This window comes from Chiloscyllium plagiosum, unplaced genomic scaffold (genome assembly GCF_037043375.1).
Source record: "Chiloscyllium plagiosum isolate Xiang-an unplaced genomic scaffold, Cpla_swu_hap1 HiC_scaffold_25, whole genome shotgun sequence".
Lineage (NCBI taxonomy): Eukaryota > Metazoa > Chordata > Chondrichthyes > Orectolobiformes > Hemiscylliidae > Chiloscyllium > Chiloscyllium plagiosum.
Genome location: NW_028270163.1, coordinates 34798461 through 34813745, shown reverse-complemented (window position 1 = coordinate 34813745; position 15285 = coordinate 34798461). Strand labels below are relative to the sequence as shown.

At 40.0% G+C, this 15285-nt stretch overlaps 1 protein-coding gene across 1 annotated transcript in view; it reads left to right on the top strand.

Moving 5' to 3' along the window:
• Positions 1–5771: 5771 nt before the first annotated feature.
• dnai2b (dynein, axonemal, intermediate chain 2b) overlaps positions 5772–15285 on the top strand; it is a 69930-nt gene continuing 60416 nt past the window's right edge. Inside the window, exons 1-4 of the mRNA XM_043714737.2 lie at positions 5772–5822; positions 8459–8646; positions 12335–12496; positions 13897–14021. Of these exons, the coding sequence (XP_043570672.2) occupies positions 8461–8646; positions 12335–12496; positions 13897–14021 (473 nt within the window). The 5' untranslated portion in view covers positions 5772–5822; positions 8459–8460. The remainder of the gene's footprint in view (positions 5823–8458; positions 8647–12334; positions 12497–13896; positions 14022–15285) is intronic.

Here is a 15285-nt window from a genome sequence, read left to right as displayed (position 1 = left end):
GTGTAGGGAGATCCAGAACAGGTTTCAAACTTCCTGTTGTTCCTTTATTTCGTTAGGTTTGATTGCACTCTGCCATGTCCTTGCCTATCCAACTCATCCCACAACCATTTCACAGCTATTTCTGCCACTGAGGTTAAGCACCATTCTCTCTTGCCCCTCCCCATTGTACATATCTGAGCATTGAAGTGAAATATTCTGTTTGTGTTCCCGGTACTGTGTAAATGGCAATGATAAGTAAAGTAATTTCCATGCTTTATATTTATTAAAACAAACAAAACCTCAAATTGTTTAGATTTTTAACAAAACAATTAAAATAAGAGAGTGCGTGAATTACAGACAAAGAAAATTAATTACTCTGCCTGAACATTTCATCATAATATGATGTGTTTGTTAATCTGAGGTCAGCACCTCTCTGAAATAAAGTTTACAGAATTCATTCTCCTATTTCTTTCGGAAAAGCTTTGAAATCTCACAGGTGGAAAAGGCAGATGCCCTATCCCGGAACTCATGTTGGATACTTCACTTGATAAGAAATTTAACAAAATGTTAAATATTCATTGGAAATTTCTGACAGTTGCACATCTCTGAAAGCACAATTGTGGTTCATTAATGAGGTAAAAGTTATCCTATCAGCACCAGGACTTTTGACATTGTTTGAGGGCTTGAAGAAAATAAGTGGACAATCTAATGGATGAACTTCCTTGTGTTACAATAACAATCTTTTTAAATTTTGTGTAAAATCTTTACTCAGCATATTTGAACATTTGGTTACTGAACAAGAAATGTGGAGTGACGTTTCAAAAGATATGTAGAGTCTTTCAGTTGGTTCACCAACAAAAGCTGATGATGAATTCTTACAGTTTCATATCATAATGTAGCATATGGATGTAAAATTGTGGTACGCGAAATGTACTAGTTGCAAGATTTTTAATAGAGATGACTTAAAATTATTTCAGAAATATAGTTGAGTATTATACATCTCAGCCTTCATTAGTGGTAGCATTCTCTCAACTCTTAGTGAGAAGATTGTCACATTCCAGAGTTTTGAGTACAATACCCAAGCAGACAGTTGCATGCTTTGTTGAGGGAATGCTGCACTGGCCAGAACTGCCATCTTTCAGTTGAGACTTTTATCCAAGTCTCTGAAACAGAGAAATGAAAAACAGGAGCAGAAGTAGGCATTTAAGCCTGCTCCACCATTCAGTATGGTCATGACCAATCATTCAACTCAGCACTCTGTTTCCACTTTCTCTCTATATCCTTTGATTCCTTTAGCCCTAAGAACTATACTTAGCTGTTTGAAAACATTCAATGTTTTGGCCTCAACCATTTGCTGTAGCAGAGAATTCCGAAGACTCACCACTCTCTGGATGGAGAAATTTCTCCTCCATCCTAACTAGTCTACCCTGTATCCTTAGATTGTGACTCCATCCTCAGTTCTGGAATTCCAATCATCAGGAACATCCTCCTGTCTTTACCCTGTCTAATCTATTAGAATTTTATAGGTTTATATAAGATTTCACCTCCCCTCCCCTCCATTCTTCTCGACACCAGTGAATATAATCCTAACCAATCCAGTTTCTCTTCATGTCAGTCCTTCCAACCTAGGAATCAGTCTGATAAATCTTTATTGCATTCCTCTATATCCAGGATATCCTTCCTTAGAAAGGAGACCGAACTGCAAACAATACTTCAGATGTGGTCTCACCAAAGCTCTATACCAAAATTGCACACCGTACTTCACATGTGGTCTCACAAAGGCCCTGTACAATTGCAGCAAGATATCCCTGCTCATGTACTTGAATTCTCTTGCTATGAATGCCAACTCACAATTTGCCTTCTTATTCTCTGGTGCACCTGCATTTTTATTTTCAACAGCTGGTGTAGAAGGATACCCAGGTCACATTGCAACTCCCCCTTTCCTAATCTATCGCAATTCGGATAAAGTTCTTTCCTATTTTTGCTTCCAAAATGGATAAACTCACATTTATTCAATTATACTTCATCTGCCATGCATTTGCCCAACTAACTTGTCCGAATCACCGAAGAGTCTCTACGAATTCCTCACAGTTTACCCTCCCACCCAGCTTTGTGTTGTCTGATAAAGTGGAATCATTAAGTGTTCTGTAGGCTCTATTTACTCTAGATAGGATAAGAGTGGTAATAACAGGAGTAAGGCAAGACTAAATAGTGGATTTACACAGAGGCAGGCAGCATGGCTAAGATAATAAACATGATTTGGAGATGCCAGTGTTTGACTGGGGTGTACAAAGTTAAAAATCACTCAATCTCTCGGGGATCTGGGGTGGAGGGTGCTGCACGCAGCAGTCCCCTGCAACCGCAGGTTGCGGTGGTTCACGGACTCCCAGCCCAAATGCTTGTTCTGTGGAGCTGTGGAGTCCGTGGACCACGTGTATATTGGGTGTGGGCGTTTGCACTCCCTTTTTGATTTTCTGAAAAACCTCCTCCTCTGCTTTTGGTTGCACTTCAGTCCCACGCTCCTGATCTTCGGGCACCCGGTACGGAGGAGGGAGGGCAGGTCTGAAGACCTCCTCCTGGGTCTGCTCCTGGGCCTGGCCAAACTGGCCATCAACAGGTCCAGGCAGCGGGCCGTGGAGGGGGTCGTTAGGGCTGACTGCCTGCCCCTCTTCCGCGGTTATGTTAGAGCCCGGGTGTCCTTGGAGAAGGAGCACGCGGTGTCGACCAACACCCTGGAGTTGTTCAGGGAGAGGTGGGCGCCGCAGGGAGTGGAGTGCATTATTTCTCCCTCCAATTCTATTTTGATTTAGTCCCTACCCTCCCCCTCACTGTTTCGATCACACAGCACTGTCCTTTGATGTGAAGGGCAGTGTTTGTCACTGGCCACCCGGGTGTTTTCCTATCTCCCTGGTGGTGGAAATTGAATAAAGATTGGTGCACTTTGTGTCTTTCACTGTGTCTCACACCTGCACACACACACCATGGGTGCTGGGGATAAAATAAGCACTACCGCACTTAGGTGGTAGTGTAGGGGTTAATATAAAAGAAAAAATAAAGATTGGTGCAAAAAAAAAATAACAGGAGTAAGGCAAGACTAAATAGTGGATTTACACAGAGGCAGGCAGCATGGCTAAGATAATAAACATGATTTGGAGATGCCAGTGTTTGACTGGGATGTACAAAGTTAAAAATCACTCAATCTCTCGGGGATCTGGGGTGGAGGGTGCTGCACGCAGCAGTCCCCTGCAACCGCAGGTTGCGGTGGTTCACGGACTCCCAGCCCAAATGCTTGTTCTGTGGAGCTGTGGAGTCCGTGGACCACGTGTATATTGGGTGTGGGCGTTTGCACTCCCTTTTTGATTTTCTGAAAAACCTCCTCCTCTGCTTTTGGTTGCACTTCAGTCCCACGCTCCTGATCTTCGGGCACCCGGTACGGAGGAGGGAGGGCAGGTCTGAAGACCTCCTCCTGGGTCTGCTCCTGGGCCTGGCCAAACTGGCCATCAACAGGTCCAGGCAGCGGGCCGTGGAGGGGGTCGTTAGGGCTGACTGCCTGCCCCTCTTCCGCGGTTACGTTAGAGCCCGGGTGTCCTTGGAGAAGGAGCACGCGGTGTCCACCAACACACTGGAGTTGTTCAGGGAGAGGTGGGTGCTGCAGGGAGTGGAGTGCATTATTTCTCCCTCCAACTCTATTTTGATTTAGTCCTTACCCTCCCCTCCCCTCCCCTTCACTCCCCTTCACTGTTTTGATCACACAGCACTGCCCTTTGATGTGAAGGGCAGTGTTTGTCACTGGCCACCCGGGTGTTTTCCTATCTTCCTGGTGGTGAAATTTGAATAAAGATTCGTGCACTTTGTGTCTTTCATTGTGTCTCACACCTGCACACACACACACACACACACACACACACCATGGGTACTAGGAAAAAAAATAAGCACTACTGCAGTTAGGCGGTAGTGTAAAAAAAATTAAAAATCACTCAACACCAGGTTATAGTCCAACAGGTTTAATTGGAATCACACTCGCTTTCGGAGCGTCGCTCCTTCATCAGGTAGTAGTCACATGATGAAAGCTAGTGTGCTTCCAATTAAACCTGTGAGATAATAAATTAATACTTTGCACCTGTCTTTATCAAGGAAATAGATCCTATCCAGGCCATTGTGACAGATGAGGAAACTATTGCTAGAAGAGTTTAAAACTGTTAGATTGATGATTGTTAAAGTTGACAAGCACTGGGACTGGATGAAATGTATCCAAGGATGTTGTAGGAAATGAGTGTGGAAATTGCAGGGGCACTGGCCACAAACTTTGTCTTCCTTAGACTCAGGGGAGGTGCTAGTAGATAACATAATTGGAAACATTACTCCCTAGTTCAAAGAAGGTTGTAAGGATAAACCCAGCAATTACAGATTAGTTGGTTTAACTTCATAACAATTACTTAGACTTGGACAGCAACAGACCTGTGAGAAACGTTATAGCTCATGGAATAAAAGAGACAGTAGTAAAGTGAATGCAAATTTGGTTGAGTGATAGAAAACAGAGTAATGTTCAATGAATATACTTCAGACTAGAGGAAGGTTTGTTGGACATCCCCAGATCTTTGTGTGCAGGTGACAGTTTCAAAGTTTGTAGCATTAGAAGTAGTCAGTGCAGAATTTCCAAAGTAGAGGCAAGTCGGTAGAGTGGTTAGCATTTGTAGTTCAATGCAAAGAAGACTGAGATAATGTGTTTTGATAGGAAGAACGTTGGCTGACAATATAAAATAAAGGATGCATTTCTAAAGGGGGTGCAGGAGCAGAAGAATCTGGGTATATATGTGCACAGATCATTGAAAGTGGCAGGGTAGGTGGAGAGCATTTAATCAAGCAGAATAAAGTATCATATGTTTTAATAGGGGCAGTGAGTACAAGAGCAAGGGCATGATGCTGAACTTCAAGAAGACATTTGTTTGACCTTAATTGGATTATTGTATATGGTTCTAAATGGCATACACTAGGAAGGATGTGAATGCCTTGGAGAGAGTGCAGCAGAAACTTACAAGAATAGTTATATGGATGAGAAATTACACTGGAGAGGTTCAGATGATTCTTCGTGGAGAGAAGAAGGCTAAGAAGAGAGCTGAATAAAGTTATCAAGATCATGAAGGGGTTGAATAAAGCAGGTGGGAAAAAACGTTTCCATTCAGAAAAGGATCAAGAACAAGAATGCACTGATCTATTGATTGAAAAACAAACAACTGTGATTGAATAATAAGCCTTTTCCATGATGAGTATTCCAGATCTGAAATGCACTGCCTGGAAGCATGATGGAGGCAGGTTTTTTTGAGGTATTCAAGAGGGCATTAGGTGATTTATAGTGAAAAGGTAGAAGAACGGCATAAAGTCATGATTATCATTTATGGGTAGAATGACCTCCTCCTGCACAGGAGGTCAAAGGTCTGATTCTAACCAGACTTTTTCCATTGTTTGCATAACCAAATGAAGGTTTTCAAAGTAAAGGAAATGCATAATTTCATTAAATGTGTCTGATTTTACTGCTGGTGGCAGAGTCCTGGAGAATTCAAGCCAGTTCCAGATGTTTAGCAGCTTTCAGGTTGCAATGGATTCGATTATCTCTGAGAGGAGTGAGTGAAGTTGGGATCACTGAGGGCTATATCCTTTGCTGCAGCCCGGGATGTCCCAGCCACCGATAGGTCGGCGAAGTGCGCGCGCACGCTACTCGTCACCGTACTGCAGCTGCGCGCTCAGTTTGTTGCTAGGAGACTGTCAACTGACCGGAGCCAGAGACAGCGACCAGGACAGGGACATATTCAGCTACAGGCAGAGAGACAACAAACCGGCCGCAGGTACCGGGGCAGAGCTGGGGATGGGAGGGCAGACCTTACACCCGACCCTGGGGAGGGGTATATACCCACAGAGGGGTTATATATTCCAACCTGGGGAGAGGTGCAGGGATATATACTTGCAGAGGGGGGGTTATCTATCCAACCAGGGGAGGGGTATATACCTGCAGAGGGGGTTATATATTCCAACCGGGGCTGGGGAAGAGGGGTATATACTTGATGAGGACTTATATACCCCACTGGGTGGGGAAGCAGAGGAGGATGGCATATTTAGCCAATGTGAGGAAGGAGGGGAGGGGTATATACCCGACTTGGCATGAGGGAAAGGGGCAGGCGATATATGTAACCTAGCAGAAGGTATGGTTATCGTGTACCTGACACTGGGGCAAATCTGGCAAGAGGAGCAGAACTAAGATTGGTGCAGTGGAATTTAAAACTGATTTGTTCCCAGGTTTTGATCTTCCTACTCCCTCCCCACCCACTCCACCCCCAAAACATAGAGACTCCTACCCATTTACCAGGACACTCTTTCCATACTTATCCCTTGGTATCTGTCCTGTGACTCAAGTCATGTCACCTTACTGCCTGCATCCTCTCCAGACCTCTTCTTCCTCCCTATATCTTCCTCACACTACTTTTCTTCCTTCACACCAGAAGGAAGAAACTCTTCTTTCTACCTTGGGCACCTTCAGCTGTAACACAGAATTAACTTCAGGCCAACTTTTTAATCCTCCTAGCAGATAAAAGCAAAATTCTGTTTTCATACTCCTGTCCTTGTTTGGTCAATGTGTTTTATTGTTTTAAGGAAAATGTATGTTTCTGGAATTAAACTTTGAATACTGAAATGATCCAAACTTTGTTAAATGATTTGTAGCTAGATGAGAATTCCCAGATGTGAAAATGAGCCCAACTGCAATTGTCCATTGAACCTTTGAATATTCTTGCACAGGAGTTAATTGGTTAAAGTAGTGATAGACCTTCATGTGAGTTCAAAACATAGAAAATAGGAGCAGCAGTAGGCCATTCAGTTCTTTGAACTCTGCCTTTCAATATGATCAGGATCATCCAAATCAGTACCCTCTTCCTGATTTCTCCCCATACCCTTTGATCCCTTTAGCCCTAAGAACTTGATCTAATGTCTTGAAAGCATTCAGTGTTGATACTTCTGCTGCTGTTGCACATCCTTCAGAAATCCTGATTCATGCAAAAGTGCATTAATTGCTTCAGAGGTTTGAACCTTTTGATGGGGGGAAATTTGTACTGTCCAGACCCATCTGACAATGTCTCCAATGCTGACCTCAGTTAGACTTCAGCCTGTAGCACAGCGTAGTACAACTCAATCCTCATCCACTTCCTCGCAGCCAACTACCTAACTCCTGCAACTGTCACTTCCTGCAGCCACCACCCCAAAGCTTTATTTGGCATGGACATGTTTTAAAAGTTTCTTACTACTACAAAAAGATTAACTACACAACTGATTCTTGAAACTAGTAAATAGTTTTATATGGATTTTAAAAGTCATTTTGAGTGATTTAGAAACATATTGGTCATGCCATTCAATGTCAAGAAGCAACGGTTTAATTCTCTCGTTGGTAAAGAGTCAATCTCATAAGACATTCCCTCTAGCCCAGCTGACAGCCTTGAGAAATCATAGTTCATAGAAACATTCCAGTCCAATGTTTTTCTGCTCCTCGCTGAATTGTTGTGAAGAACTAGGTGCACTCCAGATCATAGAGGATATGATCCAACCCAAGTGTATATTTAGTAAACTCCAAAATTGTAACATTCCTTCGTAGCCTTCAGTTTGAAACTAGGTGCATAAAATAATTGTCACAATAGTTGCTAATACCATTTGTAGTTTTCCTACCACTATTAATCAATGGCACAGTGGTTAGTGCTGCTGCCTCACTGCACCAGGAACCTGGGTTTGGTTCCACCTTCGGCCGACTGTCAGTGTGGAGTTTCCACATTCTCTCCATGACGGTGTGGGTTTCTCCAGGTCCTCCAGTATCCTCCCACAGTCCAGAGATGTGCATGTTAGGTGGATTAGCTATGGTAAATTGCCCATAGTGTCCAGGGATGTGCAGGCTTGGTGTAGATTAGCCACCGCAAATGCAGGTTTACAGAGACAGGGTGGGGATGGGGTTGGTCTGTGAGGGATGCTCTTCGGAGGGTCAGTGTGAACACGATGGGCCAAATGGCCTGCTTCCACACTCTAGGAATTCTATGATTAATGCTGAAAGTCTATAGTTTATTCAACGTAGAGATTTCTAAGTCTTGCCCCTCTCTTGCACAGTTTTGTTTCACTCCATAGCCCCACTATGTCAGTTTCCAACTCAAAATAGAAACGTGCTAAACCTTGTTTCTGCTACAGATGTTGCCAATGAAGCAGGAAATCAATAACAAATATTATAAGTAATGAGATTCGATCATAGCTTAAACAAAGATTTAGAATAATATTCAAAATACTACTTGTAATACTACTGGGACTAAGCATGGCATTAAAGATAAACTAGTTTTATAAAACTTCAAATCATTCTACTTGTCCACCATTGCTGACTTTTATTTTACCAAATCATTGGAATATAAGGTATTTAAATAATTTGTTGAATTAAGTATATTATTTTGGTATCTTGCAGAGATGATGGAAATAGTGTATGTCTATACTAAAATACGGAGCGAGTTTGGGCGGCAGTGCAATTTTTCAGATCGTCCAGCAGAGCTACATGTTGATATTGTCCCGGATCCATCATTGGCAGAAAACTTCATCGAGAAAAATCCCGTTGATGTGTTTGTACAAGTTTCAAAGGACATGTCTGAACATGAGGTAGGGTATCAGTGGTTGAAAACTGTAATTCCTTCAATTTTGATTCTTAAAATTCCTAAGACTGCTGGGAAGTGCTGTTCACCTAACAAAGGGAGGTAGGGTAGAATTTATACAATGAATGGTAGGACGTTGGGTAGTGTTGTAGAACAGAGGGACTTAAGAGTTCAGTTACACAATTTTTTTTGAAGTTACAGACACACATATAGAAAGGTTGGATAAAAAGCCACTTTGGCACACTTGCCTTCATTGCTCAGTCCTTTGGGAGTTGGAAAGTCATGTTGAGGTCATACAGGACATTGTTGAGGTATCTTCTGGAATACTTCGTCCAGTTCTGGCACCCAGTTATAGGAAGGATATTATTAAGCTGGAGAGGGTTCAGAAGAGATTTACCAGGGTGTTGCCAGGTATGGAATGTTTGAGTTGTATAGATGGGTTGGGACTTTTTCATGGAGTGTAGGAGGGTGATTTCAGCATGGATTTGTTGGACTGAAGAGTCTGTTTCCATGCTGTATGACTCTGTGAACTGAATCCCAGGTTTCTCCATCAATTTTGTTTGTAAGTTATTATGTTTAAGATCTGTTTCAGTTAGTGATCAGAAATTGTGCATATGTGAATATCCAATTCCTCAAAAATGATTTACATACCATTCAATAGCTTTGAACGTTTTTTAGACAATTGATATTGTCTGCACCAATCTTCATAAAGATAGCTGACATTTAAATAAGTTGTGGTACTCCTTGAAGAGAGTCTAGTATTTGATTGTCTTTCTCACTTCTCAAATATACATCACTATATCTTCGAGAAAAGCTTGTAGCAGAGTGTGCAAATTAAGTTTAGGCTTTTAATGTTTTTTTTAGAAAACTAATGTTATTTTTGATCTTGTATCTGACCAAACCTTTTTTTTGCAACTTGACATACTTATGAAGTCAGCTACCACCAAATTGACAGGTTGTCTTTTATATGTGCACTTTGCAGGCAGCCTTTAATCTCCTTCAAGGCAAAAGTCATTTGTGTCATACAACATGACTAATATGCATCCATATGTGATGAGGTAGAGGTAGCCAGAATATTGGTTGTCATTCCATCAGAGTTGTTGAAAACCCATGGTACTAAATGGAAATACAAGTTGGTCAGAATGTTCCTAAAGAAAGCTTTAATGTAACTTTACTATATTTGCATCACTGTGAAATGATTTTTAAAAAAACAAATAACTGTTGATGATCTGTGTAGAGTTAAAGAAAAAGCGCATGGAAAATGCAGGCCTGAATTCTGTTAATGTCATCATGTGTAAATCCTGCTAATCACACTTGTTAAATGAATTTGTATAAGCCTTTACAACTTTGCTAGTATGATATGTGTAAGGATGCAACTGAAAATGTTACCTGTACAATATGGAATAAACTCTTCATTATAAGTTCATAAGGGAATATGTGATTTTTTTTTTTGTTTTGTCTTTTTGTATTCTGAAATCGATAACAATGGCAAGTTCGTTAGCTGAAAATTGTAACATCCCAGACAGACCATATGAAATAGGAACAGGAATATGCTATTCAGCTCCTTGAGTCTGCTCTGCCAGTCAATAGGATCATAGCTAATCTGACATTCCTCATGCCCACTTTCTTATATTTTTCCTGTAACCTTAGATTCCACTTTTGATCAAGAATCTATCTATCTCAGCCTTAAATTTACATAGGGACTCTGCCCCAGGGCTCTCTGTGGCAAGGAGTTCCAAGACTCTCAACCCTCAGAGAAGGAATTCCTCCTCCTCTCAGCCTTAAAATGATGCCCCTTTGTTCTGAGACTAAAGAATCCTAGACTCTCCCTTGTGGGGAATAATTGTCTGAGCAAGCTTCGAGGAAAAAAAGCTAAGTTCACTCTAGATAACCGTATCCTCATTCCATTGTAAATTCCTTCATTTAAGCTAAACAGTACTTTACTCACATTTATCACTCTCAAACATGAATATTAAATTCATGTTATGATTACTACTTCCTAGGAGATCTTTTACCCTATGATAATTTATTCAACTTGCCTCATTACCCATTACCAGATCCAAGATAATCTGCTCCCTGGTTGGCTCCTTGACATATTGCTCTAAGAAACTACCCCTAATGTACTCGATGAATTTATTGTCATAGCTACCCTTTCCAATTTGATTAACTCCATGAACCTGAAGATTGCAGTCAGTCATAATGAAAGCACTATTCTTTTTACATACTCCTATTATATGTTGATGTATAGCCTTGCTCAGAGTGGCCAGTATTTGGAGGCCTGTACACTACTCCAATCAAGGTCTCTTTCTCCTGCTGTTCTTTTTACCTCTGCCTCAATGGATCATCTGAGCCTAGATCATCTCTCACTACTGTCCTTATTTAACCTCTTATTAATAGTGCTATCCCACTACCTTTTCCATCCCTCACGTTTCTACGAAAGGTCAATTATCCCTGAACATTGAGTTCTCAGTTTTGATCTCATTGTAATCATGTTTCCATAATAGTTGTGAGATCACATTCATTTACCTTGATTTGTGCTGTCAGGGCAACTATCTCATTCTGAATGTTTCTTAAATAAGATGCAAACCCTTTAAATTTTTTTCTATTATTGAGTTTCTCTAGATTTTTTTCTATTATTGAGTTTCTCTAGATTTTTTTCTATTATTGAGTTTCTCTAGATTTTTTTATGCTTCCTTGGTACAATATAACATTAACATATTCTGATAGAAGATGACCTAATACTTGCTGCATTTGTTCCTGACTAGTTACAAGGATGAAAGTCTATTTGAGTGCTTTGACAGGTCACCTACAACAGTTCTAGGTTCAGCAGCTCAACAGTCAGTCAGTCAGAAACTGTCAATGATGCAGTGGCTGTGCCCCTTTCTCTTTCTCTGAAATCTCTTTAGTCCAGGTTTGGAAACGGAAAACTCGTCATATGGCTCTATTACTGCAAGCCAAGAATTCTTAGTTCTGAATTATTGTCTCCAAGAGAACAAAATAAAATCAATTAGCCACAATTGCTCTACTGAGAAACTCTGGGACAAGCAGCTACTGTAAACAAGAATATGAACATTCTATGAGGAATTTTTTCATTATTTTAAATTCAACGTAACCAAGACCATACACTACAGAACTCTCTGCTTGGGGATGTGGAGTCGTTGGTGGTGATTTTGTGTGTGTGTGTGTGTGTGTGTTGCTTTTGCATTAGTGAGTCGTTGGATATATTTGTACATTTTTAATCTATTGTTAATAACTCCAGCATTTTTTGAGAGTTTTAGAAATAAAATTAGCTGTTCATTTGTTAACTAAAGGAATGTGGTTGGCTTATTTCCTACATCAAGTGATACACAATGGATTATTTGTTAACTTGGATGTATCACATTTCTTTTGAATTCTCGGTTCACTGTCAGCAACTCATAAGGGGAGAGAAAAGAAAGGTCAGCATTCTGACTTGGTTATACAATATTGTAATGAAAATGTTGAAGCCAAAGAATGATAACTATTTGCATCACTGCTTCATGAGTTTAGGTCTTTCTTCACAAACAAACATTAATTTTAGATACAAGGTGAGGCTGAGATCTTTGAAAACTGAAGCAATCTGACCATATTCCCTAAATGATGTCATGTCAAATGAAGTAGTTTGATGCAATTCACCAATACTCTTATTTTCTTTTTATTTCTCTTTCCACTTTAAGGTCAATACAGAACGTTTTAAGACAGAGTCTCGAGGGATTAACCATGTAGAGGGTGGCTGGCCTAAAGATATAAATGCAAATGATCTGGAACATACCATTCGTTATAGGAAGAAAGTGGAAAAGGATGAGAATTATGTCTACACACTCATGCAGCTGGGTAGTGTAAGTGAATGTGAAGATATTAATGCAAAATGGTGTTTCTTTGCTCCCCTAGAAAGAAATATGGTAGTAATTCTAATATATTTCTAAAGTTGATGAATTGACTTTTGCTTGCCTTTGTAGTATTTTTGGCTTCTGGAAAATATTAATTTATGCACTCAAAAAGAGCTGTTTAGTAAACCTTTATAGCTCAAAGGATATTTTTAGTGAGGGAATCATCCTTCTAACTTCTATTTTCTTGCATCTCTTTGGAAAATATAGAAAAGAATGACAAATATTTTGGACTTCAAGACTAATGGATGTCTATTTAAGGACTAGGTTTCTTGAGAAAATGACTTCTTGCAAGGAACCTTCTCCTAGGAACTGATCATGTGATCGGACTGTCTTTGAAATAAACAATAGAGAAGAGTAAAAAAAATTATTGCAGAAAACCTGTCTTTCAAACAATTCAGTTTGGAGAAAGTTGGCTGCAGGGAGCAACTCTTTTTCAGCAGAATTTAACAAGTATTCTTGATATTGGTCAAAAGAGTAAAATCTTAATAATAGAAGGACTCAATTAATAGTGAGTTGGACTTCCGTGATAGCCAATCTGAGAAGAAAGATAGTTCGTATTGTCAAGACTCCAGAGTTAAAGAACATTCAAACCAGTAGAGTTCTGACTCAAGGTGACTATGAGTAAGGTATTTATGATAACTGCATTGAACAGAGAGCCTACAACCCTAAGGAGGAGATTTGAAGGAAACACCTTGCCAGAAATAAGTGGAAGAGCCAGGATATGTTAACCTATATGTGAATCTCAAATGGTTCTCAAACAAAGTGGTTAGTCTTTCAATTCTAATAAATTACTGACTGAATTTTTTGGGTGCAATTCAAATGAATGTGGAAGGAAATTTGGGTTAAGTTTTTGGTTTAAAAAGTAAGTAGCTGTTCATTGTATTTTCAATATCTTTAACAAATTGACTATTTTAGATTTAATTGACTTTCGTGATTGATCTCTGTGTTGTAAAATATTTTAATTTCAACAATGAACCTTGTAACTGCATTCTCTTAGTAAATATCTGCAATTTTGATTTCAAAAATATTATTGGTCTCTACTGAAATCATATATCTTTCAACATTTAAGAGTAATAGAATAGCATCAGCACAAACTAGTTGGGCTAGCCTTTACTTTTTTGCATTGATGAGCAAGATTTTGCAAGAGTAGAGTGACTCATGATGTGCTCTTTCAGATATGTTCATGCATATATAGGTTTTAAAAATGTTGGCCCACAAAGTTGGTGGAAGGGCAAGCTGAAGGGTAACAAGAGCAGTAGGTCATCTGGAACCTTGATAAGCAACAAAGTAATGTGCATCTCCTTGCCTAATGAAACTTGTATATTGACTGTTCTTTTCTGTTTTTGCAGTTAATGGAGCACTGCATCAAACAGAACAATGCTATCAATATTTATGAGGAATACTTTGATGATAAAGAGGAATCCATGGAAAGATTCACAGAACCTTTATCTGCAAAAACCATAAATGTTTTCAGGTAATGGTACATCCTTGAGTATTGCATTAACGTCTCCTTAGATTAAAAAGTTCCTGTCAAAGAAAGATTGTGGACAACTTTTCAAGGGTAACTCCAGCCAGTTTCGAATTGTGAGTAAATGTCAGTAGAAAATCTCAAGATAACTGATCAAAAAGCAATATGTTCAAGCTTACCTATGATTTATTACGGTTCCAAACATAAAGGCATAACATATCTTTTAATTAAAAACTGTTATCCCACAGCCAATCTTTCTGTATTCAAGCTAAACATCTTCCCATCCCTCCCTAATTTTAAAAGCAACAAGTCAGCTCATTCATTTTCTATCATCCTCGAATGAATAACATTCAATGTTTTGTTTTATTCTTCAGATTTGCCAAAAAGCTTTTATCTCTTCCTAGATTCAGTTACAAAATTCCACACTCTTTGAATTAGTCAGTGTGAAAGTAATCATGATGTTGCTTCCAGCAGCACTGATTATCTTCCCTAGCAGCAGGGTACATCGCAAGCCACCATCTGTGAGATTCATGTGGCATTCTCCAAGGCTGTGGATATTTAGGTGCTGGCAGAGATTCATCTGTATGTGCTAAATTGACAATCTTGCTGTCAGTGTGTAAGAAAACATATTTGGAATTATAAGACACAATTTCATCCTCAGCTGGAGTACTGCATTCATTTCTAGGGAATGTACTTTGGGAAGGACATGAATGCATTAGAGAGTGAGTTAAAGGGTTTTGCAAGAATCATTCCAGGGATAAAGAATTTCAGTTACTGAGGTTGGTGAAGTTGTTCTGTGTTTCTTGGAGAAGAGAAGACTGAGAGGAGATCTGATTGACATCTTGAAAAATGTCCATATTACAGAGGAGGAAGTGCTGAATGTCTTGAAACGCATAAAAGTGGATAAATCCCCAAGACTGATCAGGTGTACCCTGGAACTGTTTGGGAAGCTAAGGAAGTGATTGTTGAGCCCCTTGCTGAGATAGTCACAGGTGGGGTGCCAGAAGACTGGAGGTTGGCTAACGTGGTGCCTCTGTTTAAGAAGGGCAGTAAGAAAAGACCAGGGAACTATAGACCAGTGAGCCTGATGTCGATGGTGGTAATTCTGAGGGACAGGATGTACATGTGTTTGGAAAGGCAAGGATTGATTAGGGATAGTCAACATGGCCTTGTGCGTGGGAAATCGGGTCTCACGAACTTGATTGAGTTTTTTGAAGTAACAAAGGATTGATGGGGGCAGAGCAGGAGACATGATCTATATGAACTTCAG